General features: G+C 40.4%; 1 protein-coding gene across 1 annotated transcript; it reads left to right on the top strand.

Moving 5' to 3' along the window:
• The first annotated feature begins 954 nt into the window (after window positions 1-954).
• On the top strand, window positions 955-25,100 carry zgc:154142 (uncharacterized protein LOC555481 homolog). Its single transcript, XM_061726498.1, has 25 exons — window positions 955-1,087; window positions 4,039-4,163; window positions 5,115-5,208; window positions 5,447-5,587; window positions 5,718-5,815; window positions 6,738-6,864; window positions 7,296-7,505; window positions 9,088-9,303; window positions 10,364-10,504; window positions 12,486-12,731; window positions 12,836-13,021; window positions 14,750-14,853; window positions 15,021-15,121; window positions 15,949-16,226; window positions 16,447-16,610; window positions 16,714-16,897; window positions 17,002-17,220; window positions 19,681-19,815; window positions 19,914-20,135; window positions 20,259-20,441; window positions 21,149-21,261; window positions 21,351-21,445; window positions 22,903-23,192; window positions 23,776-23,936; window positions 24,447-25,100. The coding sequence occupies exons 1-25, from the start codon at window positions 955-957 to the stop codon at window positions 24,645-24,647; spliced, it is 4,167 nt and encodes a 1,388-aa protein (XP_061582482.1). The 3' UTR covers window positions 24,648-25,100.
• The last annotated feature ends 2,501 nt before the right edge of the window (window positions 25,101-27,601 follow it).

Here is a 27,601-nt window from a genome sequence, read left to right as displayed (position 1 = left end):
ACTGAATTTGAACTAGTTCAAAATGAAAATAGTGAACTATGAACGTGAACTGTTCATTTTTAAACTATGTGAACTGAACTTTGAATTAGTTCATCAGAAGTATGAACTTGCACAACACTGGTCGTGACATTTGAGAAACAGCAGGCTTCAAAAGCACTCCTTAAAAAACCTTTATGTGACATCAAAGGGGCTTTGTCCAGTTCTTCTTATACATGCTATATGGACCATTTAGCTCTACAGCACAGGTGTAATCTGTTGGGCCATTCCCCTTTTTTTGGTTTTGTTTTGTAAATCGTGGCATTTTGTTTAATTACCAAACTGATTTCTGGGAAAAATGGACCATAATCTTGTTTGAAGGTCTAGTTTGGAACACCGCCCTAAGAGGTAAGACATGAACATTTGGATGAAGGTTTACTGATGATATAAAGATGATGACATCCAACAAACTTCCTGCTGAGCCCTGTTTGTGGCAGAGATATAAATAACACACAGGATAATGACTTTGCTGCTTACTCCAGAGTTATGATAAACTGAAATACATCAAATGATTCCCAAGACTTTGGCAAACACATAAGCCTATATTTTTTTTTTAAAAAGGAAAATAATTCCAATGTTGTATTTATTATAAGAAATCCATTTCAACTAACTGAACTGTGACGTACTGTAGATGAGCTGTTTAACTTCTACTTATTATTGTTCTTTTGAAAGTTTTCCAGCTGGTCCATTAGATGGATAACCTGTAGTGTGAACAGACCCTTCAGTTATGATAGATACACCTCATTCACAGCCATCCCGCTCCCCACCAGGGATGCAGCAGTACCACATCAGAGCGAGCTCCTTGTTTATCTGCGTGGTCAAAGTTCAGGTATGGTTTACAGTACCTGTGTGTTGATAATCAGTTGGTGGACTGCTGCGTGAGGGACAGTTTGGTACCACTCCGCCACCGCGACAGACATGGGTCGGCCCAAGATTCTGAACACCCTTGAAAAATGTTTGGTAATTCTCTTTGTGGGCATGATGGCTGTCTGCATGGGCCTCGTGGGCATTTACTTCATGGACAGGACAAGTTATTCTTCAGATATAAAAGGTAAGTGTTTATAATCAAAAGATGTGCTGTTCTGTTGTTTGCTTGATTTCTTTTTGTGTTCACAAGAATCAGGCGTCACACACACTAAAATAATTTGGGCTGTAACTTAGAAACTATTCAATTGTTTATATAATGACATTTTTTTACATCCATTATGATTAGGACTATCTCTATTTCTATATTTTACCTCAGATTTACAAAGTCTTTTTGTTTTTTTCCTTTTAAAAGATTTACAGTTATGGGTCAGTGTTTTATAGTTTATTATGGTCTGAATCCTCTTTATGTTTCACTTAGCTTTTTGGTTTTATACTATATACACACACACACATGTATGTATATATATATATATATATATATATATATATATATATATATATATATATATATATATATATATATATATGTGTGTGTGTGTGTGTACAAATTTTCCTTTGAAATATAAATTGATGGTCTTGTTTTGACTGACAAAGCCAAAGCGTTTGTAGAGTATAAAAGGAAATATTTGAGTTATGTCAAAATGTTATCTGCGTTATGTGCAAAAAGAGGTTTCCCCAACGTTTCCCTCAGCGCCACCGGCATGCCAACATTTGCAGCTGTAGGCTGTTTTAACTTCTGAACACATACCTGCACAACTGCTTCACCTTCAGCCTCATATGCACCTGTCTCTGGTGCTAAAACAAATGTTATATATGATTTTACCAAACCAAACCTGGTGTAAATGGGGAACATGAAGCATCTGCATGTCCACATTGTGGTTATTTGAGTGCTGCCAGATAGATTTAGGTCAAAGTACAGTCAGATTTGCGCCACACTAAAAACACAGATGACAGACTGGATGGATAGCGGGGACTATTTTGACACAATCAAGCCAGGCGTGGCATATCTTAGGCAGCAAGCTCTTCAAGTTGATGTATTGGAAGCAGATACGATGGGAAAGTTAAATAAACATTGAAAAGGATCATATTGTGATGGCTACATGATTAGCCCCTAACTGGCACCAGGGTGTCCCTACATGCAGTTTCTACCATCTGCCAGAAGCGGTTCAAGAAAGGACGTCTAACAGCCAGTGACTGTGTGACGAGTAACCAAGTCTCGCTGAAGTATGTGGGGAATAGAAACAAGTCAATGCAGCTGGGTCTGATAAATGCTTTAGCATAATGTGCGCATTAAGCTGCAGCGTCATCATTTGCCTGCACTGTGAGCAGAAGGTTGTTACAGCAGCACTCCAAGTCTCCCTCCCCTTCTTGGCAACAGTATTTCAGCATCTCCAAATAAAAACCTCCCAATGTCCCTCGGTCTCAGTCAAACACAGCATGTGGGTTGTGTGAGAGAGAAAGCTCAGATCATAGGTGAATTGACAAAGGGTTCATGGGTACAAATATATGAAAAACAAAACATAATATCAAGACTTAAAGAGACACAAAACGACTAAAAGCCATACAGATGGGATTTGGAGTGCTTGGTGTTGTCAGGTGAGTGCATTAGATCATTTGGATGATTCAGTCCTGCTTATTTCAGTTCGTTTCCTTTTATAATTAAATTTGATAACTATTAATTCATCTGTGAAAGGAAATGATATTGCTGCAGCCATTACTGAGTATTGTTAAGTTTTCTATATTTAGAATTATCTTTTTCATTTTTAACATAACTTTTGAAATAATCTTTACTACTTTACAACTTTGCTGGCTATGTAGTGGTTATTTCACATTTACATGTTGTTGTTTTGTGTCATATATTGTTCACCTTTTGTCACTTATGATCTATTCTATGCACCGCATCACTCGTGCAGGAACTAGTATCACTGAGCCACTGAGCTTGTGTCCATTTGGTCTGACCAGTAATCTGTTCAAAGATTAAATTCATAAAGGCTCCAGTTTAAACATTTCTGGACTTAAAATATCTGTAGCTAACATTCACATCCCTGATTGAGGCATCATATAGAGTCTGTATGTCATTGGATCGGGGTTGTTGTGGCTGCACATCACAAAAATGTGTATCTGTTAGACAAAGTAGTATGTGCTCAATCGTTGTAGATGTTTGTTACAAATGTGGGTCTTTTCTTCTACGGTATATGTTCAATGGTGAATATAAGAACAGGATTCAAGAAGTGGAAAGGCTTAGTATTTAATAGCTTCTACATGAAAATGAACAAAAAGCAACAATTTGTCTGAGTAATAACCAAAAATCTGTAGTCTTTCTTTACCATATTCCAAGCACATTGAGTTACTTCCTTCTCCATTTGTTTGTTTGATTGCAATGGAATTAATTTGTTTCCAGCATCACATGTTTTCTGCTCCCTTCAATACAAGTGTGTTGCATATAAAACGAGCTACGTGTAGTTACAGATTTGCAGACTGATGTCATTGTCTCTTCGTCTCATCAGTACATTTATCAGCCATATTAAGATGTCATGCATCTGTCCAGCCATCGTCTATTACGGGTTATTCTATCTTAGGGTCACCTGTATCTGCCGGAGGCTTTCTTTGGGCGAAAAGGGAGGGGTACATTCCAAAATGTACATATTTGTATAAGGCTGAATGGAAACATATCCCAGATTTATTAATATTGAATCCGGCTGTGCTCCAGGCTCATTACATAAGCTGCTCATCCCACCGGAGGAAGCCTGCTGCTAGCGTCCATAATCAGTGCTGTTACCGAGGCTTCTCTGTGGTTTTTATTCATGACTACAAAATAACATGAGACATTTTTTAATCATTTTTAATTTACCAATAATAATAAGTGAAAATCAAAACTATCCTGAGTCTGAGGTGGTGGTTGCTGTTTATACAGGAATTCATTTCCAAATCAGCTCTGAAGCTCATGAGCTTGTTGTTCTCAAGAAATGAAAGAAAGACTTTCCTCTACAGTGAGTATCATGACTGCTTTCCAGAAAGATCTCATGTCGTCATCATTTCCAGAAAGATAGCTCAGCAACCATTTTTGTGCTTCAGCGCCACAGTGCCGGGGTCTCCAGGAGCAGACGGGAGAGTCAGGCACCTTCACCAGCGGGAACTACCCCAGCAGTTATGACAACGACAACATGTGCACATGGATCATCACTGTGGACCCTGACAAGGTGATGGAGATCATCATCACTACCCTTCCAAACACTGGAAAGCGCCTCTTTAGAGTTAACATTTCCTTTAAACCATCCGTCTCTCATGCAGAACTAATAATTAATTAGATATTGTTCACAGATAAATTATTTCTCCTTCAAAAAAAGAGTTACAAGTCTAGTGACTTTATTATTGGCATGAAAAGTGTCCATCTTCTTCGTTTGTTAATTCTCATTTCAAATACAGGGTACAAAGCATGGATGCAGTATCACTTTAACACACAAATACAAATGAAAGTCTGCTACAAAATATTTTTTTAAAAGCTGGAACAAATTCCCTGCTCCAGTGTGTGTTTAAAAATATTATAAGCACTACGATCATTTCAGGGATAACTGCAATAACAATAGTCACTTATTTTGTTGTCTTTAATAATTCAACAGATGATTTAAGATATTTTTTCTCTCGAAAACCAGTTTGAATTCCTTATTTCTGCTTCAAAGAGCTGCGGGGATCAACACAGTTCAACCGTGTCGGCTTCAGACAGAGTCTGCGCCTGTTTTCTAACCAGTTCTTCGGGTTACTGTTATGGAAACCGTCTAATGTGAGGCCAAGCAATGAGGACAGCTGGGACAAATGCAGTGGCAGCATCACGGACAGATGGCTGTCTTGTCTCCTTCACTTTCCTCAGCTCTCCTCTCCAGACCCAGAGGAGGAAATAAAATCCTTGATCTCGTTTTTCTCTGCCAGGATGGCTGCTTTTCCTGCATGCCTCACTGAGAGGCTGTTTTTCCTCTCTTTTCCCCCCCCATAATTTCGCTGTTTTTTCACACATGAACATACATTTGAAAAAAGATCACAGTAGCATATGTCACACGTGTTTTCACATGCATTTCACACTGTGTATTTGCTCAGTGTGAAATGTGTGAGGAGAAAAAAGAAAGCTGAAGCATCTCTGCATGTTCCTGCTGCAGGTGATTCATTTGTGGTTTGAGGACTTTGCTTTGGAGGAAACCAAGCTCTGCACGGCAGACTTCGTCTCACTGCGAGACACAACGGGACACATTGGTAAATATTTTTCCAACCTGAACAGGTGGGTGGGGTTATGCAGCAGACATGCAATTTCATCCACTACTTTTTCTTGTTTGGAGCCATTTTAAGCATGGATAGCACCTTTTAGTTGTATTTTCAGATGAAATAATTAAGATTTGACTTGAGGAGTCCAAACAGAGTCACAGAGTCAAACTTGCTTTTTTTTTGCCTTTTTAAACTAAGCACCTTTTCCATAAATGTGTGGTTTCTCTAGGTAAATATTGTGGCTACACCAAACCAAAGCCTATGGTATTACTTTCAAACAACCTAACAGTCAACTTCATCGCCAATGACAGAAACACAGACCAAGGCTTCAAGGCTCATTACAAAGCCGTGGCTCCAGAGCTCACATCAGGTAAGACTGCGGAAGAAAATCTCTTGCAATAGTTGAAAACTGCATTGGCTCTGACATGAGAATGAGGATTGCACTGTGGATAACCTTCGGTTGTCAGTGCAACTGAAGTGTCCTTCATCCCTGCTGCCAGAAATAGTCGGCGCTGGCGGTTTCCTCCAAGGGGATCAGGGCAATCTGACGACACCAGGCTTCCCGGAGCAGAACTACATTAACGGAGCCCTATACCAGGTATAAACACACTCAAAAACAACCTCAGCTCAAATCTGACAACTCCACTGTGACATTTGTATGAAACGCCGGTGAAGTAAAACTGAGGATGAACTGCAAGGAATGTCACAATGCACTATGCCTCTGACTGGAAACCTGCACCCTTATTTATCTTGTAACACCTCTAAATTACATTTTATAAGAAGTGAAGAGGCAAACCTAGGTTTATACTAGCATTAGGTACAATATACTAGTTAAATCTGACCACTACAGATGACCAGTTGGAGGGAAATCGAGTCAGAGACAACTAACTTTAATTGATTCTGCAAATTTAACTGCAGTTCATTACTTGGAAGATGTCTTAAATACAATAAAATATACGAGAAAATAGAGACTATGCATAGTGTGTAAGTATTGATAAACGTGCTCTCCACAAACATAAAGATCTGAGATTTTCACTTCAAAAGAAATCCATTAGATTCAGATCTTCACAATGTCATCTCATCATTGTTTGTGGTCTCGACTTTCCTCTAATTACACAAAATCAGAATCAGTTTTCAAGAGTGTGTTTGTACGCTGCACTTGCATGCACACCGTACCGTGGAGTAAAACCCGTCATCATCATTACACACAGCTGGGCTTTAGTTTGACAGATCACCGTCTGGTCCTGCAACCGAGAATCTGGGATGGAATTATTTAGGACTTACGGTACGTTGAAAGGCAGCCTCTTTTACCGTGAGGCAAGAGAAACAAACAAACGATGATGTTTAGAGCTGTTTGTAACATCAATTAACATTGATTTTTTATGTAACATCGATTTTTTTTCCACCTTTGTAGATACATGGTGGCTGTAGCTGTTACACCTATTGTTTTATCTTTTCAATTACCTGAAAACCGTGATAATTGGGGTGTGTATTCATTTTGCTTTTCTTTGTTGTCACAGTGGAGAATCACAGTGCCTGAAGGCGAGAGGGTCCGGCTGACTTTTACATCCTTTGACCTCGTCTCTGATCTCTGTGGAGACTTTGTTCAAGTTTGCGACGTCCACGAGGCTGGCTCGTCTGTAATAGGTATCCACACTGCAGCACATCCAGAATTCAGTGCAAAAGACAAAAAAGAAAACAAAGATTTCTCTAACCAACTTGCATAATGAAAAGGGATGCTGTATATTAGGCACACAACACTATTTTTATCATTACGGTTAAAGCCGGATGTGCAAAGACCTGGAAAATATGTTAGAGGATGTGATGGAACTATGGTTTTGCTCAGCATCCACAACTATGTCAGTCCATGAATAAAACATGAGCTCAATTAAAAGTTTGAGAAGCCTTACAACAGACAGAGTTTCTGGAGTCTATTTAAAACCTAATGAATTTAAATCGGTCTGCACAGACTTCATTGTTACTGTAGCATGAATGATTTCCAAATACTAGAAACTGACTTTTGGGAGTGTTCTTGTGCAAACCTCCGTGTTATGTTACGTGCTCAACATTTTTCACAGGTAAATTATGTGGGGGGAGGATGCCGAAGCCAGTGGAGTCCAAAGGCCACGCTATGGTCGTTCGCTTCAAATCTGACTGCAATCTGACTTCACGAGGCTTCAGCGCAACTTACACCAAGTCTAGCCTTGCACCCGTCATTATTCCCACCACGACGGCCACAGTCACAGCGAGATCCACCCCACAAACCCCCCTGTCCCCGACAACTCCTGGTGGGTATTTTTCCCGAGCCTGGCACACCCCCTTTTTCATGTTCCTCTTGTTCACTTGAAATGAATGCATGGTGTTTTCCAGAAAGAAAGATTTGTGGAATTTTTTGAGCCTGAGAGGAAGCAGTCAAAAAAAACATTTTCTTTATTAGTATAGTGTTGCTGCGGACTTCACTTAATAGAATGTAGAGTCTGATCTTTTCAGTTTTTTAATATACAAACTCAATGTTTTTTTTAACCAACTGAACCCAGGAAGCAAATGTGGAAGGGGACTGATGAAACTGTCAGAACTGGCAAAGAAAGCAGAGTATCATAGATAATACCATTAATTAAAAAGCACTAGAGACATGGAGCCGATGAGCTGTGCTGCTCTCAGATGTGTAAATGAAATATGTCTTTGTAAATGTCATAGTCATGTGACGTTTTCTTCAAAATTTGCCTTCCTGCAAGACAGATCTTTCATGATTGATTAATTTGACAGAGCGACAAAGGTATTAAATAAATTGAAAAAACTGTATAATTAGGATAAAGTATTTAAAATCAATAATTACACGCACACACACAAATCTATATAGATTTAACAGTAAGCAGAAGAGTAATCAGTGTAGTGTGGACAGTACTTTGGAGATTCAGGCATTCTCAGAGCAGGTTTTAAAGATACTCCCACCGGCTTCTGTTTCACAGGAAATGCTTTAATAAACAAACGCAAATGACTCTCAAACAGAAGATCCATGGGGATCTTAACTCTTTTTGAGCAATGGATTCTTAAAGTTAAAAAAATAAAGGGTTCCTATGGATGAACTTCTAATATAATGATTTGTGCGTCATACTGTTGGGTTTTCTTTTTCTGAAAAAATAGGGGATTAGATGTAAAAACTGACCCGAGGCCTTTAAACTTAGTAGTTCTGGCCTGAGAAGCAAAAAGCAAAAAAGACTAATCAAAAAACAAAGTGTTTTTCCCTGGATTCATAATCCGACCCCAATGGCTACAGCTTTCACACTTTCAACGATGTCAATAATACAATAATTGTCTCCTGAAAGCTAATACTGATGTATAACAAAGTGTAATATCATGATCTAAATTCTCATATGACGTTCAGTCTTGTGATTCTGATGATAGTCTTTGCAGTGGTACTAGTGACAAAATGATTGTTATCCAGTTGAAATATGAAATGTTTGATACTCAGACTGTGCGTCAGAATGTCCTTGTGCAAGACACTGAACCTCACGATGCCCCCAATATGTTCAAGCATATAGATAAGAGGCACTGTATGAGTGTGACTGAGAAAGGCACCGTGAAGCACTTTGTAGGACCTGGAGAAGATAAGATGAAAGATTAAAAAGGTAGACGGTATTTATCATTTTTGATTATTTTACAGCAACAAAGCAGGATCACAATCAGGTTTTTGCATAGGAGTAGAGATCTGTTCATCACTGCATCTAGGCTGAGAGCAGATGGATCAGTTTCAGTGGCCAAGCAAACCCCAGTAAATAGCAATCAAATGCAGAGAAAACCCTGCTTTTGACCCACCGTTCATTCTCCTGAAAACAATTAAAATAATATGGTTGAATTGTTTCACTGCAGGGAGTGAAGGTCCAGTAATTCTTCATGGACGAAAAGGAGTAATCCAGTCCTTGGGTTTCCCAAATCCGTATCCTGCTCATTTAAATAGCTCCTGGAGGATATCCGTCTCCAAAGGATTCCTGGTTAAGTTCAAAATCACAGACATGGCCATCTCTGGCGAGACCGGACAGTGCAAAGAAGATCGGCTGATCGTCTCAGACGACTACAACATTCTCGGTGAGTCATGAACTTCATATTTTACTCCAGTGGACATGTGTTTGTCTCTAATTGATGAAGATAGTCTCACATCTCATTCCAATTCCAATTTATGCTGAAAGCCAAGCAATTCCAGGGCTAAACACACTTTTTATTTTTACTGTATTTACTCTATTATCCTGTTTCATTCAGATCTGTAGAATAGAGTGTTTAATAATATGCACTTCTTTTCTCATTAGTGGCCTTTTAATTTAATGTGTAACCCCTGACTCAAGCACGGGAGGCTAATATACATCTGTTAATGTGTTTTCTCGAGCTTGGTGGATCTTGTGGAGCCAACAACCCTGATACTGCATTTCTAAATTGCTTCCCCTCTTGCTGTAAAACCGGTGATCAAGATCTTCTTTGCGAAGAACCCAGCAAACTATAAATTACCTCTCATTACTCACTTCACTGGCTGCAGTGGGGCTGATACAGCTTTATCTATTGCTGAGCTCTCAAGGACTGAAGCGCAGCGGTCCAGGCTCACACTCCCTGTGCAACACTTACAACTAGGTGATGAAAGTGTCTTAGCCGAGTGTGCAACTGTTTGTAAGCAACACTAGAACTGAGAGGACCGCAAAAGGATTCAAAGAGTTATCTGATTGTGTATTTGCGATGCTGTGTTTCAATTTGCATTTTAAATACTGCGACTAATACCAGCATTTGTTCTCCCTCATTGATATCCCTGCACATACTGTACTGTAACAAGTGTTTTTGTTTATCTGTGGTTGTATTTAGCTAATTTCCAGACTGGTTAAGGACTTGAATATTTCATATTAGGTCCTGTAAGTAAAATATTAGAATTGGAGGGGAGTGCGTTTTTATGTCACTGTAATGCAAGAGATCCAATGACATGGTTTACATGTCGTCTACCTACAATCTTATTTCATTAATCTTAAACATAAGCATTTTTACCTAACACTGGACAGCTTCCATTTTCATTCATTCATAACAGCACCAATACCATCCCCATTCCTGACCTCGCTTTCTCCATTTACTTCTGTCTTTCACCCGTATTCTTCCTCTTCTTCCTTCTCAGGTACACACTGTGGCTACATCCTTCCCCCACTGGTGATAAGCGCCAGCGACACAATATCTGTCACCTTCATGTCCAACGGTCGCCTCACTGACCGAGGATTTTCTGCCAAGTGGGAGGCTGTGTATCCTGAAGATATTGCAGGTACTGAGGACTGATATATGTGTAAAGGAACACTCCCATGCACACACACACACACACACACACACAATGAAGAACACTCTGACTGTCCAAAGCATATATATCTCGTTCAAGCGATTATGTGCCTCATCATAAAAACGCAAAACATGAATTACAGTCTTGTAATTGCTGTTGTAACAGAATGGGATATGGCATTGTCCTGCTGAAAAGAAAGACCACCCCTGAAAAAAGCATATGTTCAAATGCTTTGTATATTTTATGGTCCCTTAAAGATGTCCATGTTACACATATCCAATGTAATAATGGACCACCATCATCAATGATAACGTTGGACCTCTTTGATGTTCTGAGGCAAAATAATCTCTTTATGCTGTTATCTTGAGATCATGACATCTGTGAGCTCCTGAAATACTCTGATTTATTAACCCCAGGGACATTTCCACTATCCCTCAGTTTAACCTCAACAATCTTTAGAGAAGGTGTTCATGTTTATTTTAATATGTGTGGTAGAATTTTAACAATAGGCTGTATTCTAAAGATCAGGAGATCATCCATCCCTCCATCCCTCCATCCATCCATTCCTCCATCCAGTCTCCAGGGTCTGCTTAAGTCTATCCTCACTGTCCTCGGGAGAAGAATCATTTTTCACCCTGCCACTCCACATTTTTGTCTAAATGTGATTACATCTGCTCCATATAGATCAAAGTCACCAATATAGTGATGGCTAAAGGTCAAGATTGGACATAAAATGAAAGGAAGTATTTTAATGTCTCACATCACAGTGATCAAGTCCATCTTTTATACAATGCCTGTGGTTTTACTTGACATTTTTGACGGCAGTGCTGAGCTATGATCAATGATGACAGTTATCACAAGCATTCCCGTACATCAAATTCCATTACAGAAATGGTATATTTCAAGAATCAAAGCCATATAATTATTGCTGTAACCCTGCTCCCTGTGTGGAAATGTCCCTAGATACTGTGAATCTTTTACAATTTTACATTTGGTGACACTGTTTGGTGGTGAACCGCTTGTAATGGTTGCGTTTATTGTAGGAACATAATTGCAGCCATGTAAAATTCGACAAGGAGAGGCGTAAAACATAATGAAAAAGATGTCCAAAAGATAATAAAAGAGTCCAGAAGGTAAACATTGCAACAGGGAGCAGGGAAAAGACAGGATCCTTTAAAAAACAACAACAACAATAACAGGAACAAGCTGAAGTGCTATGCTCTCTAGGAAGCCAGGTGGATAAACAGCTAAACCATTTATTACAAAGGAGCTAAAACAATCTGACAGAGAACAATAAGAACCAGAGTATATTTACAGATTCCAACCAGGCTTGGATGGCAGGAACTGAACGGGCAAAGGCAGAAATCAAAACCAACAGAAAAGAAAAAGGGAAGAACAATGTCAGAATAATACTGGAATTGAATATGAATCTGATAAAAAAATAAAAAAAAACGTATAAGAGCAGAGTTTGAAAATAATGAAAAACCCCAACCATGAACCCAGCCTATTTTCACTACAGTCTCTCTGGGATGATGCCTTTACAGTATATCTATTCCTATATTTGACCAGTAATATGACACCATTTTTCTAGTACCTGTTAAAACATGTTGCTCACGCCAAATCTAACTGGGATTTTTTTTCTTTTTAAAGATAACTTTTTGCTATTTGTCTTGGACTGGACTTGTTTAAAATATGGGTTTGAAATCATTTACAAATGACTATTTTAATGTACACTGCATGGCAAGTTGCTATGCTGTGCAAATGTTGCAACTGTATGTATCGTCACTTATTTAATAAAAAAAATGTATATCATCACAAAATAACTTAAATGGAGCCCTTGCTTTCATTTAGCCATTATGAGATTATTTTGTGGATTCCACAAAATTTTCTCGCACAGATAATTCAGCTTATCAACATTTGTCAAATCATGCATCTCATATACTTTCTCTAATTCCACTTCTTCTTTCAGAAATTCAGGGCTGTGCCTTTTCTTCTGAAAAGGAAACTGGGGTCATCAAATCCCAGAACTGGCCTATAAGTTACAAGGTCAATACCGACTGCATGTGGAACGTTGTTTTACCTTTTGGGAAAAAAATCTCCCTGACATTCACCCACTTCGACCTAGAAGCCAAAGATTCCCAAGAATCCAAGTGCCATGACAACGTAATGCTATATGACATCAGTAATTGGACTAATACACTGATTAAAAAGAAAGGTGAGCAGGTTTATTACACATGAAGCTTTTGCCTTTTTGTTCGTCATGATATTTGATAATGCATTTGTTTATTAACTATTAACAAGTTATTTCAATGCATTTAGGTCCATTTTGCGGAACGACCCTGCCTAATACATTCCAGACAGAAGGAAACAGACTGGTGATCCGTTTTCAAACAGACTTACTTGCTGAAGGCAAAGGCTTCCGGGCCTACTGGACTACGAACCCCAGTCTGTCTGCTCCCACTGAGCCGCCTGCTCAGCCCAACCCCTGGGACAGCATCTCCATAGGTAAAGTATCTCTGTGTTGACTACAGATATATTGAGGTAGGGTTGAAGCTATGCTGATTTGTATTTTGATATCAAAAATGTAAAATTGAAAAAAAAAAACAAAACGTGTTTAAAAGCGTTGAGCTCTTAAAGCTTTGTGGTTTACCTCAGCTCTAGAAAGCATTTTAGCCCATTTTAGCACCTTGTTTTGGTTGCTGGTTGTCTGAACCCGCCCCCATTACAGTGTACTGCTGACAGTTGCAGAGAGCAGGTGCTTCAGAAAGAAAAGAAAGATCTAAAAAAGAGATTTCAAACGAATGCTGCTGTTGATCCACAGCTACTTTATATGTAAACTGTGAGCACATTTACAATTACAACCTTAAAAGCCTATTTGTGTTGTGCCTTTTGTGTTGTGGTTTGTTCATCATCATAATATTGCTGTTATCATTTGCCGCACATTCTGCCACAATCACTCAGTAAGTTAAGAGTTCCTAGTTAATTATTAGGTAAAAAATGGTGAATACTTTTCAATTTTCTCCTGTTTCTAGACACAATAAGCAATTTTAAGACATGGCCTGATGCTTTGGGGAATGAACGTGAAATTCGCGAATTTCTAAAGTCTTTTTTTTTTTGTTTTTTTCTATAATATTTTTATCCTGATTTTTTTCGCCCATTTTATCACCCAGTGCTTCTACCTAAGTGACAGTTCTGGGCATTGCCATCCTCTACAAACCCAGGGAGGGCCCTGCACTGAGCTCAGGTCTTAACCTGAGGAAGCCAATGTAGCCAAGTCTTTTTTTTTTAACAGCACTGTTCTTACTGGCTTCACCCTCAAACAATTGCCCCAACGATTTACCAATTTTAGTATACCACAGCACCTTTTTACTTGCAACTTAAATGTGTTTAATCAATAAAACCATCACAGACGATGTAATGCTATCATACATCTACCTATGTGTTAACTTTACTTACAAATGTCTCTTGAGCTTTCTTATACACTGTCATCATGTTGGCAGAGACTCCTTTTTCAAATATGAAGAGTTTCTGACACTCCTTAGGAAGCTGCTGCACAAAAACCTACTATTCATCTGATTCCTGTTTCTTCTCCTCCTCATCCCCTCCTCACACGCCCTCTCTCATCTCCCGTGTGCAGCTAAAGTAAGGTGATTTGATGTGCTGAGAATACAATGTGAAGTCACCTATTGCCTCACTGTCCTTTCTCGCCGCTCTTCCCCGAGGGATGAGCCCCAGGTGGCCCGGACCGCTGCCAAACCAATTGCTCAAATAGAGTTTTATAGATGGACTCTCCTGCTTATGAGATTTTTTTTAAACCCATCGTTTGGGAGAGCTACGCCATTTGTCATGTGTTGGTACTTCGAAGAGAAAAAATATGAGATTGCCTAAGTGTTTTAAGGGTGGCTAAAATAAATGTAGATCTGAACAGTATGTTCAGCATGCGGTGATGATTTTTGCTTTGCAGTTTGCTGCAAGAGCATGGTTGCATGTAGATATGACAAATCCATGAGAATAGATCAATGTCAGTAGAAACCTGAGGGACATGTTCACCAGGTCACTGTAACCAGCAATGTCATCTGTGTTTGCTGAGAATTCTTTTTTTTTTTAAACCCAAAAAAATGTGAATCATTGTGTCTGGGTCTGTGAGTGACAGGGCTTGCTCTGCAACACAGTGCCTTGCCTGTCAGCAGCAGATTTGACGTATTCATCTACACACAAGCAAATCTCTTGCAGAGTGGCCGAGTATGTGCGGGAAACCAGCCATTTCTCCTAATGTTGGCATTGTGAATGGTGAGGAAGCCATACCACACTCCTGGCCATGGCAAGGGTCCATACAGGTAAGAATCTGCTCTAATAAATGTAGGCTAATAAAAAAAAAAAAAAAAAGTTTTAAATCTAAATTTACCAGGACTGATGTTGCTTGATCAACATATCAGAAATGTCAGCTTTTCCAGTTCTTTTCTGCATCTAAATTCACTGACTGACTGTGTGTGTGTTGTTTCAGGTCCGGCTGGGCGGTCCCCCAGAGCCCTCCTTCTCACACGTCTGCAGTGGGACTCTCGTTCATAAGAACTGGGTACTTACAGCAGCTCGCTGTTTCATAAGGTGAATAAGTGCATGCAATGAGTGCATCAGGAAATACTCTAAAGAAAGCAGTGGAGAATACATTCAGATTTTCTGCAAAGGCTTAAAAAAAACAGCATCCTGGAAGCTCCATCCCTTCATTTTCTATAACTGCTCAATCCTGTACAGGGTCACGGGGGTCTGCTAGAGCCTATCCCAGCTCATTACAGGGGAAAGATGGGGATACACCCTGGACTGGTCGCCAGTTCATAGCAGGGACACTTATATAAACAAACAACCATGCACACTTGCATACCTATTATTACCAAACAGTACCTATGCCAATTTAGCACGTCCGTCAACCTAACAGGCCTGTTTTTGGACAGTGGAAGGAAGCAGGAGTTACTGGAGAAAACCCATGCAAGCATGAGGAGACCATACAAACTCATGCAAACCCGGGAGTCAAACCAGGAACCTTCTCGCTGTGAGCCGACAGTGCTGACCACGAAGTCACCATGCTGCCCTACTGGAATCTCATTTGTGTCATTTCAAAAGGCGGCTATCTGTGTCTAAGCTTTTACCTCAGGCTCCCGGTATAACAGTGTAAGAGCTGCACCTTGTTAGAGATGCTTCAGCGCTTTGGCTAATGGTCCACAGTGACATGCAGAGAGATGCTGGTGCACTGTGGAGCCTGTGAACTATGTGAGAGACCATTTTTTGTAAAAACAGGAATTCCCACAGGCAAAAATATATACTCCCCATATCCTGTTTCTTCGTGTTTGTCTACATAACGAACTACCAGCGACGTGTGTGTCTACTGTACTTTGTAAAGTGTGATTAGTGATTCATTTGCCAATTTTCTCCATCAGATATGCGGATGAGCTGCAGCGCTGGCGCATTTGCCTCGGCAAACACAACCTGACCTTCACTGAACCGAGTGAACGGTGCATCAAAATATCTGACATTTATTATCATGAGGCCGTCAAGTATCCCACTGTGCCCCCGGTGGAGTTTGATATTGCCCTGGTCAAGCTGGATGAGGAGGTGATACCAAGAGATGAGATATCATATGCGTGTCTGCCATCGGAGGAGGAAGTTCTACCTGAAGGAAAGAAATGCTACGCCACCCGCTGGAGAGTTGAGACAGGTGCTGTTTCTGCTTCATGTTCAGCCCCTATTAGCAGCCTGCATGTTTATATCGATGTAACAAACTGCAGCCTTAAAGGGATATTTTTTGTCTGAGATGCTCAGACCGAAGCTTTTGCACTGCTGGAAATTCTAGCTGCATAGTTTGCATGTCATCTGCTGGACATAATGTGGAACTACACAGTTTGGTAGAATCAGTCTGGTTTTATGTGTTTTATAAGGTGAGTCTCTGAACGCTAAGACGTCGGAAACCCTCCACCAGGTCGCCTTACCCGTTGTGCCGTATGACACCTGCAAAAAGATGGATTACTGGTGGTTCCAGGTCAAGACATCCATGATCTGCTGCGGTTACACCGAGCCGGATGAGCTCAAGTCTGTGTGTCAAGTAAGAAAAAAGAAACTCCCACCAGATTGGCTACATTACTCTGGCCGGCAATGAAATTGCTATTGTTTTTTTTAAAGTCATCTTTATTTTGTGACTTGGGAAGGGAGATTCAGGCGGCCCACTTGTCTGCCAGGATACACCTGATGCACCCTGGGAGGTTCATGGCATAACCAGCTTTGGCCCTGTAGGATTTGTTATGAATAAGAAGCTGTCCGTGTTCACCCGCTCCTCTGCCTATATTCCCTGGATCACAGGTGTCATCCGCAGGGATATTTACCATCAGCAAAGTATGAATCCAGCTGTTTATGCTCACACTCTTTGCTCACAGGGTGACAAATGTAACAAATTCAGAGTGTGTTGCTGGTTTTCATCTTCTGTCTTCTCTGAGTAGCATCTGGTTGTGGAGGGCCGAAGGAGCTGACAGGTACAGGTGGTACCATATCCTCCATGGGTTACCCTGGCAGCTACAGCAACAGAGCCCACTGCCAGTGGAGCATCCAGGTGCCTGAAGGCAAACTGGTTCACCTCCATTTCCACAATTTCTCTCTGGAGGAGAGTCAGATGTGTAGGAATGACAAAGTCACCCTCACAGACCAAATAGGAAGTCTGGGTATGTGAATATCTCCTAAAGCTTTCTAATTTTGTACAACATGTGTAACATGGCTGCTAAACTTTTTTTACCTCTATCTTTCTTCAGGATATGGCTCAAACTAAAAGCATGACTATAGCCAAATAAATGAGCCGAAATAGGCTATAAATATCTTAGTTTCTTTTTTTGCAACAACTAAAATGTGATTTACATGAATATAAATGTCACAACCTGGTTTTTTGGCCACAACGAACCCAAAACGGTTGAATGCAGTGCAACAAATAAGTGGGCTGCAGTAAGAAATGGAGTGAACCCCTATGCAATTGTTTCATTTGTATTGTCATGGGTGTGTTAAGATATTTAAGTCCAAAAGTTACGCTCTTGTACTTCCACTGCGAGACCAGAGTGGGTATACAGGACTGTCTCAGAAAATTAGAATATTGTGATAAAGTCCTTTATTTTCTGTAATGCAATTAAAAAAACAAAAATGTCATACATTCTGGATTCATTACAAATCAACTGAAATATTGCAAGCCTTTTATTATTTTAATATTGCTGATTATGGTTTACAGTTTAAGATTAAGATTCCCAGAATATTCCAATTTTTTTTAGATAGGATATTTGAGTTTTCTTAAGCTGTAAGCCATGATCAGCAATATTGAAATAATAAAAGGCTTGCAATATTTCAGTTGATTTTTAATGAATCCAGAATGTATGACATTTTTGCATTACAGAAAATAAAGGACTTTATCACAATATTCTAATTTTCTGAGACAGTCCTGTAAGAGCCATAATATTATATGAAAACTTTCAACACAAAATATCATTTATATTGATTTGATCCAGACCCAAAGTATCCATCCATCCATCCATTGTCCACCGCATTATCCGAGTCCGGGTCGCGGGGGCAGCAGTCGGAGCAGGGATCCCCAGACTTCCCTCTCCCCGGACACTTCCTCCAGCTCTTCCGGGGGGACTCCAAGGCGTTCCCAGGCCAGCCGAGCGACGTAGTCACTCCAGCGTGTCCTGGGTCTTCCTCGGGGCCTCCTCCCGGTGGGACATGCCCGGAACACCTCACGAGGGAGGCGTCCAGGGGGCATCCTATACAGGTGCCCGAGCCACCTCAGCTGGCTCCTCTCGATGTGGAGGAGCAGCGGCTCTACTCCGAGCTCCTCCCGGGTGACAGAGCTCCTCACCCTATCTCTAAGGGAGCGCCCCGCCACCCTGCGGAGGAAACTCATTTCGGCCGCTTGTATCCGGGATCCCGTTCTTTCGGTCATGACCCAGAGTTCATGACCATAGGTGAGGGTGGGAACGTAGATCGACCGGTAAACTGAGAGCTTTGCCTTTCGACTCAGCTCCCTCTTCACCACGACGGACCGATACAATGACCGCATTACTGCGGCCGCCGCACCGATCCGCCTGTCGATCTCGCGCTCCGTTCTCCCCTCACTCGTGAACAAGACCCCAAGATACTTGAACTCCTCCACCTGAGGCAGGAACTCTCCCCCGACCTGGAGGGTGCAAGCCACCTTTTTCCGGTCGAGAACCATGGCCTCAGACTTAGAGGTGCTGATTCTCATCCCAGCTGCTTCACACTCGGCTGCAAACCGCCCCAGTGCATGCTGAAGGTCCTGGCTCGAGGGAGCCAACAAGACCACATCATCTGCAAAAAGCAGAGATGAAATCAAGTGGCTCCCGAACCGTACCCCCTCCGGCCCCTGGCTGCGCCTAGAAATTCTGTCCATAAAAATAATGAACAGAACCGGTGACAAAGGGCAGCCCTGCCGGAGTCCAACACGCACCGGGAACAGGTCTGACTTACTGCCGGCAATGCGAACCAAGCTCCTGCTCCGGTCATACAGGGACCGTACAGCCCTCAGCAGAGGGCCTCCGACCCCATACTCTCGGAGCACCCACCACAGGATGCCACGTGGGACACGGTCGAAAGCCTTCTCCAAGTCCACAAAACACATGTGGACTGGTTGGGCAAACTCCCATGCGCCCTCGAGCACCCTGCGGAGGGTGTAGAGCTGGTCCAGTGTTCCACGACCGGGACGAAAACCGCATTGTTCCTCTTGAATCCGAGGTTCCAGACCCAAAGTAACTAAAGTTTATTTGGAAATTGCTGATTCACAACAAAAGTAATCATCAGGCACTACAGATAAACCAAAGAGGTTTACTACAAGTTCAATACAGTAAATGTGATTCTCTGTAAATGAATTTACAGCCAGATTAAGTCCAATTCAATACTAATATTTATATTAATTGAATTCCAATTCAGCTGTGTGTGTTCATGGTCTTACTGAGCTTGAAGTTTTCTGTGTTATCCGGCTTCATTCCACTGTCCAAAAACTTGTTTAAGTCTTCTCGCCCATTGACAGCTGAGATGTAGCCCAGTTCTAAACTAAAGTGCTGGCTTTAATGAAAAAGAGTTTATCATAAACAGTTTTTACATCTCTTTTTACATGTTTCTCTTAGGAACCCACTGCAGTCACGTCCCCCCGAAAGATGTGGTAAGTGATGGAGACACACTTCACGTCAGCTTCTCCTCCGATGACAAGGTGGTGGACACAGGTTTTACCGCCACCTGGAGGGCAGTGGACCCCACAGAGGGTAAGACGGGAAACACAACTGAGCATATAGTGCTTCAGACAAATTACGCTTGTTTCATTTTTGGTTTTTCTTCTCTCTCCCCCTCCCCCATACCACAGCTCCCTGTGGAGGAAGTTTCAGCAGCAATCAGGGCGAAATCATGTCCCCAAATTGGCCAAATGACTGCGAAGCTCAGATTGCTTGCACATGGCGTATCAGCATTCCTTCATCAAAAAGTATCCATGTAGTCTTCACTCACTTTGATTTGCAACCTGTTAATATATTAGGAAACTGCGTGGACTATGTGGAGGTCTTCGGTGGAGAAAACGTGACATCACTGGGTTGGTCACCATGTTCCATCTTATACATTCATATGTTACTCTTTATCCTCCATAGTTTATAAGTCACCGTGGTGGGAAAGAGAAAACACATGTATATTTCTGGTATATTTTCTGGTTCCACAGGCCGATTCTGTGGCTTTTCCCCACCACCCACCTTCACCATCACAAGCAGCACAGTAGTCATCCGCTTCCTTAGCAACGGAGCAAATCAGCAGAGGGGATTTCGTGGGTATTGGACCACTGATCCCAGTGTGATTCCGACTTTACCTCCTCGTCGTCTGAACCCATGGGACAACATTACCATCAGTAAGACCTATGAACACAGTATGATCATTTACCTTCCTGTAGAGACAGTGCGTGCGTGTTGGGGCTGCCAGTAGTCCAGATCTGTGTCCTACTGAAAGTAGATGGCACATTGTGAAGAGGAAAATATGGCAAAACTGTAAGAATTAGTGTCTTCATCTCCCAAATGGCTCAAAGGGGCAATTAAAAGAGGAGGGTTGATGTAAACATGCCTCTCGGCTGTTTTTTTGTTCTTTTAATGCATTTGTTGTTGGAATCAGGCACTAAATTTTCTTCCGGGTTCGACATATAACTGGTCGGTTAATGAAAACGCTAACAACCATTTAATTAAGAAATAACTGGAGAGGTTGTGAATGAAATCATTATATAATTTTAATTTCACTTCCATGTCCTTTTCGGACATGGAAGTGAAATTACTGTGCTGTTTTTTTTTGTTTTATGCTGTTTTTTTGTTTTTTTGTTTTATGCTGTTTTTTTGTTTTATTTTGTTTTGTTTTGTAAAATTGTCTTGATCGGCCATTTTGTATTATTATTTCTGTTTTACTTGTTCATATTTACGTTATATATAATTTGCATGTTCGGAATAAATCACTAACTAACTATCACTAACTAACTAATTTTATAAGCTCTGATTTAACTTTACACATATAACATTGGTCTGAACGCTTGATAACAGGCAAAAGTTTAGTACCTCTACCATCTTATTTTAGCCTGGCCAAAAAACTGTGGCAACCCGGAAGTGACACCAAATACAGCCACTCCGAGGGCGGTTAATGGGGAGGAGGCAGTCCCCCACTCCTGGCCCTGGCAGGTCTCCATGCAGGTATAGTGAACTCCTGCTTCTCTGTGTTCCCCGTTATCCATGACAGACAAGAGCTTTTACTGTGAAACTGATATACGTCTTCTCCCCAGGCTTCACCAGTGTTCCCTGTATCTTACGTACATGCTTGTGGAGGCTCTTTAATTCATGAAGAATGGATCCTAACAGCAGCTCGCTGTTTCATGGCGTAAGAATTAGAAGTACCTCAAGTCTTTAAATGCGGCATATGGAAAATCTGTGTTTAAGATCATATAATAAGGTGTTTGAAGAGACTACAAATTCATAAATACTAGCATACACAACTTTGCCACTTTGTTTGTGGCCATGTCAGTATAAAAATATGTATATCAGTAAGTTTTTTTTTATTTTTATTTTTTTTATTCATATGCACAATGATAAAACAGTAATTATATTAACAATACAAGGACAAATAATTGTGCAGGACAGGAAAAAGAAGCCCGAAGGGCTTATAAAAAAATCCTCCCCCTCAATACAAAATCACAAAAACAAATCAATCAATAGAAAAAGAAAAGAAAGAAAAAAAAAGGTAAAAGAAACAAAGAAAAACACAGTAAACACACAAACAAAAAATATCCATAAAATGGCAATTTCATTTCAATTAGAATAGCCTATTCATTTTGCCTAGATAAGGGATACCCCACCAAGCTGGTCCTAAACATTTTTAAGGATGATGCAAACTTAAGAGACCTATTTAAAGAGTTCCAGAGTTGAGGGCCATGAAATTTGACAAAGGATTTGTGACTGGAGGTACGACAAAGAGGTTATTCAGATTTGCAAGGTTCTGTGACATCACAGACCCAGAGTGGAATATAATGGTCCAATTCCCACACCTTTATCTCCACCTAGTTTCACATCACACTTTACTTCCTGTACATGTACCTTGAAAGCGGGTTGCGCAAAACCGTACCCCAGTTTCAAAAGGAGCACAGACACCCCATAGAGCAGAGGGGTGGAGATAAGTCAAGTGGTTGGCTCCACCCCCTAAGACTGGCTGCTTTGAAAAGAGATGTTGTAACCTGAGGTCCTCCATCTCTGCAGTTTTTGGACCAAAGGACCATTTCAAATAAACTTCACTGTGACATAAAAAATAAAAAAAACTATAATGTGCTAGTTATGTTTAGGTGATTACAACCAGTAACAATGTGAGCATGTTGGGTAGTTTTCACCCGGACTCCCCTTAACCCATTGTTTAGCTGTTCAGTCTGCAACTAGTAAAACATAACTATTGTGTTTTAAACAAAAAAAACTCCACTGTACAGTACCTGCTCCACACATGGGCATATACAGATTAGCTGATGATCAAAGTGGAGCATTTGGCTACTAAAGAAACGATTCATATTGGACGTGTAATGTTGTCAGTAAGTCATGAATACATAAATTAGGGGGGAAAAAATTAATAAATGTACCTACAGTAGCAAATTTAACAACAATAAATTTGTTTTTCCTGCCTAAATGACCAAAAAATGTGAAAACCCAGAAGTAACACCAAATACAGCCTCTCCAAGGGTGGTTAATTGGAAGGAAGTAATCCCCACTCTTGGCTTGCAATAAAACCAGAATAAAAGCTGCTCTCAAACAATTACATCCTTCATTAAATCTTTCCCTCACATTTATTTTCTCCAGCCCACTGAATAAACCCTCCTACTGGCGCATGTGTCTTGGGAAGCACCACATGAACTCCTCCATGGACGTCCCCTCGGTGGAGGAATGCTACATGGTGGATGCAATAATCCGCCACGAAGGGTTTGTCCACGATCAGGATCGCAACGAAGTCACCAACGACATTGCCCTGGTGCATTTGACTAAGCCTGTCAGTATGACGAGGGAGATCAGCCCCATATGTTTACCAGAACTGGGTGCCATGAAGCCCGCTGGAACAATGTGCTTCGTCACCGGCTGGGGAGACGAGAGAGGTACTAGCAGTCACACAAAACACTCCTGTGGAAAGAGGCTATAGTTGGGATGGTGATTTGAGAACTAGAGGTCACGTTAGTGATGAAATTGTGATGCTTTTGTTCACTTAAATGTTTTTGCATCACTTTTCATTGCAGCCAGTTCTAGGGGATGGAGCCAGCCACTTAACATAACTCCACCCCTTTTATCCACAGTGTAAATGTTTCTTTTAAATCGCTGTTGCAGCTTTGCACTACCCACTCCCAAGGAATAAAACACTACTTGATGTGAATGTGGGTGGAGATAAAAATCCTAAGCTTGGATCATTTCAGTCTGATCAGGATCTGTAATATCACAAGCATATTTTCAGATTCAGGCAGGGTTGTAGGTTGTCATAGTTTTTTATTTGATATTTGGTATCTATTGTTGAATAGAGAGAAGAAAAAGAACATAATATTTTTTCTTTACAGTCATTTTATGTGAGTGTGTTGGTTAATTTCAGCAGTGATGTCAATGATAAGTGGAGGGTTACTTAATGTTGTAAATGTGTCATTGTCTATCCCTTCTACAACATAAATGTTTTAATTTTCATTACCATCTCAGGGAGCCCCTCTCAAAAAGTGGCTGAAAAACTAAACCAGGCAGCCCTTCCCATTATGGACTTCCAGGCCTGCAGTAAGCCCGCGTATTGGTGGGACATCCTCAGGCCCTCCATGCTCTGTGCTGGCTACGAGTCCCCGGATGAGCTTAAGTCTGCATGCCAGGTTAGAAAAGAAATTCAGAAAATTGACACACTCAACAGAGCTTGAGGGGGGAAATTCAACATCCAAGCGCCATCCTCTTTAAAAAGCTTTCCAAACATTATATAACTGTGTTGGCCTCTCATTATTAAATGGGCTTTTATGTAACACCCTGCAAAGTGTTTTGTTTGTGGTCATTCAGCCTTTACTTAAAATGATTGCTGCCCATTTTACGGGCATAATTGGACAAAAGTACACAGGAACATTCATTATTTGCTACAATGAGCAACAATTGAAGCAACAAGATGGAAGTATTAGAAATCTCGTGTTGCAAAATTTGCAGACAAACTTAAAGAAAAAACAATGCCGACATTTTCCTCGGGGTGTTGTCAGTTTGTTTTTTATTGAAAAATAAAGATGGCCCTTTATCAATTCTATGGGGACAGACGTGATTTATAGCAATTGCCAGATTTTAACATCCCCTCATGCATCATAAGCAGTCTTTGCTGATTTGCTTGTCCTGCTCTCCTCCAGGGTGACTCAGGCGCTCCTTTCGCTTGCACGGCTGCAGGAACGAACGCAACATGGGAGGTTCATGGAGTCGTCAGCTTTGGACCACAGGGCTGCGGCAGAGACAGGAAACCGTCAGTGTTCACCCGAGTCTCTGCCTTCAGCGACTGGATCAGTGACAGCATCAAGAAATGTATCTATGAAAGTGGCAAAACCCTAAAATAAAGCTTCTCACAGGGGGTTGTTGCTAATTCCTGTTTTAACCTTGTCACTCTGGATTTGGACTCTGTCTCATGGTGAAACTTTAATACCACAAAACAGGATGTTATATTTTAATATAGTATTTAGTATAAAGAGTATGTATTCTTGTGCTTTTTAAATAATGTTTAATATGTTTAACACTGCACCAAAACATTTATACCAAAGTACATATTTAATCACATTTATCAATGAATGTATCTATAAATGTCATTGTTTATTTATCTCTCCTGCTGTTCTGTTTTACTTTTGGTTAAATTAAATGTTTAAATGAAAATGATCATTACTGTGACATTTGAAGAGGTTAGACTTTAATTTGTCCAGAATCGTATTAAAGGAACACAAAGTATTCCTTGAATCTGTATATTGATAGTAGTTTCCAGGTTTTAAGGACTTGTAATACTTTGTGACTGGAAGGAGATGCCTTTTTTGTTGTTGTGTTGTTCTCTAATAAACGTTTACACTCTCATCATCTTGTACCAGACTTAGGGGTTTCCTTTAGAATCAGAATCAGAATCATGTTTATTTGGCCAAGTCAGGTCAAACAAGACATGGCATTTGATTTTCGCTCACTGTACAGTAAATAGGCAAATAGGCAAATGACAGCTCTTATTAACATATATACAATTTAAAAAAAGTGAAAGGTGCAGTTGTATGAGGTAGACATGGTTATTGAAAGGTGCATTGTTACAGCATAAGATTGTGGTTATTATTATTATTATTATTATTATTATTATTATTATTATTATTATTATTTTTATTGCACAGTGGACAGTGCACAGTCTTTAATTGATTTGTCTACAAGAAAATAACCTCTCAACTTATCTATTAACCAATCGTCAAAAATATAAAGTTGTTCAGCTCCAAATCTAAAACTCAATTAAACAAAAACTTGATCGACATGATAGAACTGTATTTTTTTATGAAAGACAAATTTTAGGATAAATAGCTGTTTGAAACTATGTTATGTTAAAGAAGCAAGAAATAATGCACTGCCTGAAAACATTCAAAAAATGTTTCAAGATAAAGAAAGACCATATAATCTAAGATTATTTTATTATTTATTTTAAACAACCTTGTTTACGTACTACTCTTAAAAGCATGTGCATATCAGTCTGTGGGGAAACTTTGTGGAATGGTGTGGATGATGAAATCAAATGAAGCACTAACTTTATACAGTTTAAAAACACATACAAGAAAGCAACTCTTGACAAGTATAAAAATGGGGACCTCTAAAGAACTCAATTTGCCTTCCATATGTATTTCTTTGATTGTTATTTTGTTCCTTGTTGGATGGATCATATACGATACAAATATAACTGCCTGCCTGCATTCATGGCTGGTCATGGATCATCGTAGAGGTGACAGGGTTTAATTATGCCTTGATCTTGTTTATTGGTTGTTTGTGTTGTATTTATTTTTTGTTATTTTGTATTTTCTTTCTTTTCTTTTCTTTTCTTTTAATTTTTACATTTTTATATGGCATATATGATGAGATATTGTGAGGAAGGGACAGGACTAAATAAGCGTTCTGCTTCCTCCTGTTCCCTCTCCAACACATTGTTTTGCTGTGTGTTTTATTTTTGGATGAGACTGTTAAATTGTTTTGCTTTTTTAATATTTTGATGCTTTTAATTTGATAGGTCTTGTTGTGTTCGAGACAAAGCCAACAATAACTATGGCGTAGAGGAAAAGGACTTGGGGGTTACGATTGACAGTACATTAGAATTCCAAACCCACATCTCAGATAAGGTCAAGAAGGCCAATTCCATGTTGGCTATAATAAAAAGAACTTTTTTAGATCTTAATAGTGAAGTGCTGTTACCATTATATAAAGCTCTGGTGAGGTCTCATTTAGAATATGCTAACTCTGTTTGGAGCCCTTACAAAGTTAAATACATTGAAAAAATTGAGGGTGTTCAGAGAAGAGCTACGAAACTAGTCCCAGGTCTGAAAGGGTTGTCCTATGAAGAGAGACTAAGAGCTCTGAAACTGCCAACCTTGTATACAGGAGACACAGAGGGGACATGATCGAAGTATACAAGCTTGTACATGAGATATACGATGCCACAGCCGAACCTATTGTTCAGTTCTGGAGCAGTATAAACTGAGAGGAAACTCTTTGAAGTTGTTCCCTCAAAAGTGTCACTCAGAGAAGAGGAGGAACTTTTTCACACTGCGCACGGTCCAAGAATGGAATTAACTTCCAGAGGAAGTCGTGCAGGCCCAGTCTGTGAACTCTTTCAAGAACAGACTGGATAGGTTCTGGTCAAACAAAGACTTTTTGTACGATTTTAGAGCTGATAGGTGATGCAAAATGGAATAAATTAATCTGTGTATGATTTTATGAAATGTTTTGAATGTAAATTTTAGTCCTATGTATTTATTGTACGGTAAGTTATTCTTGATACCGATGTAAAGGACATGTCAACGGTCAATTTATTATCAAACTTATTAAACAATTAAACTTTATTAAAATAAACAATAAATAAACAATAAACGTTGCATCAATTCTGTGAAAAGTATAAAATAGTTTATTTCCAGACAGATCTTCTCTTGTGTTAAGCTTTATCCCTCTCTTCCACCCCTCCTCTGGCAGCAGATGAACAACTCAGCAGGACGGGGGCTGCTCAAGTTTGGGGTTTTAAGCCCTTCGTCACGTGACCGGGCCGCGCAGCCAATGGGAGAGCTCGGCTCGGGTTTCAGCCCAAGTGTTCGGAGGGGAGTAAAGGCTGATTTATGGTTCCGCGTCACACCAACGCAGAGCCTACGCCGTAGGGTACGCGGCGACGCGCACACTCGTAGCCGTAGGCTACGCACGTACCTACGGCGTAGACACCGCGTCGATTTAAGGAGAGAGGAAGAGCCGGGGACTAATCTGCGTCCACGGGTCGGGGTTGATTCCGCCGGCAGGGACAGCA

Source organism: Cololabis saira, chromosome 1, assembly GCF_033807715.1.
Source record: "Cololabis saira isolate AMF1-May2022 chromosome 1, fColSai1.1, whole genome shotgun sequence".
In the NCBI taxonomy this organism is placed as follows: domain Eukaryota; kingdom Metazoa; phylum Chordata; class Actinopteri; order Beloniformes; family Belonidae; genus Cololabis; species Cololabis saira.
Note: the sequence above shows the minus strand (reverse complement) of the source record. Positions and strands in the feature narration are given on the sequence as shown.

Coding starts and splice junctions, on each gene's coding strand:
- zgc:154142 (XM_061726498.1), top strand. CDS start 955: ATGGGTCGGCCCAAGATTCTGAACACCCTTGAAAAATGTTTGGTAATT. Junction 5,588..5,717: donor GGCTCCAGAGCTCACATCAG/GTAAGACTGCGG, acceptor CCCTGCTGCCAG/AAATAGTCGGCGCTGGCGGT. Junction 13,022..14,749: donor CTGGGACAGCATCTCCATAG/GTAAAGTATCTC, acceptor AATCTCTTGCAG/AGTGGCCGAGTATGTGCGGG.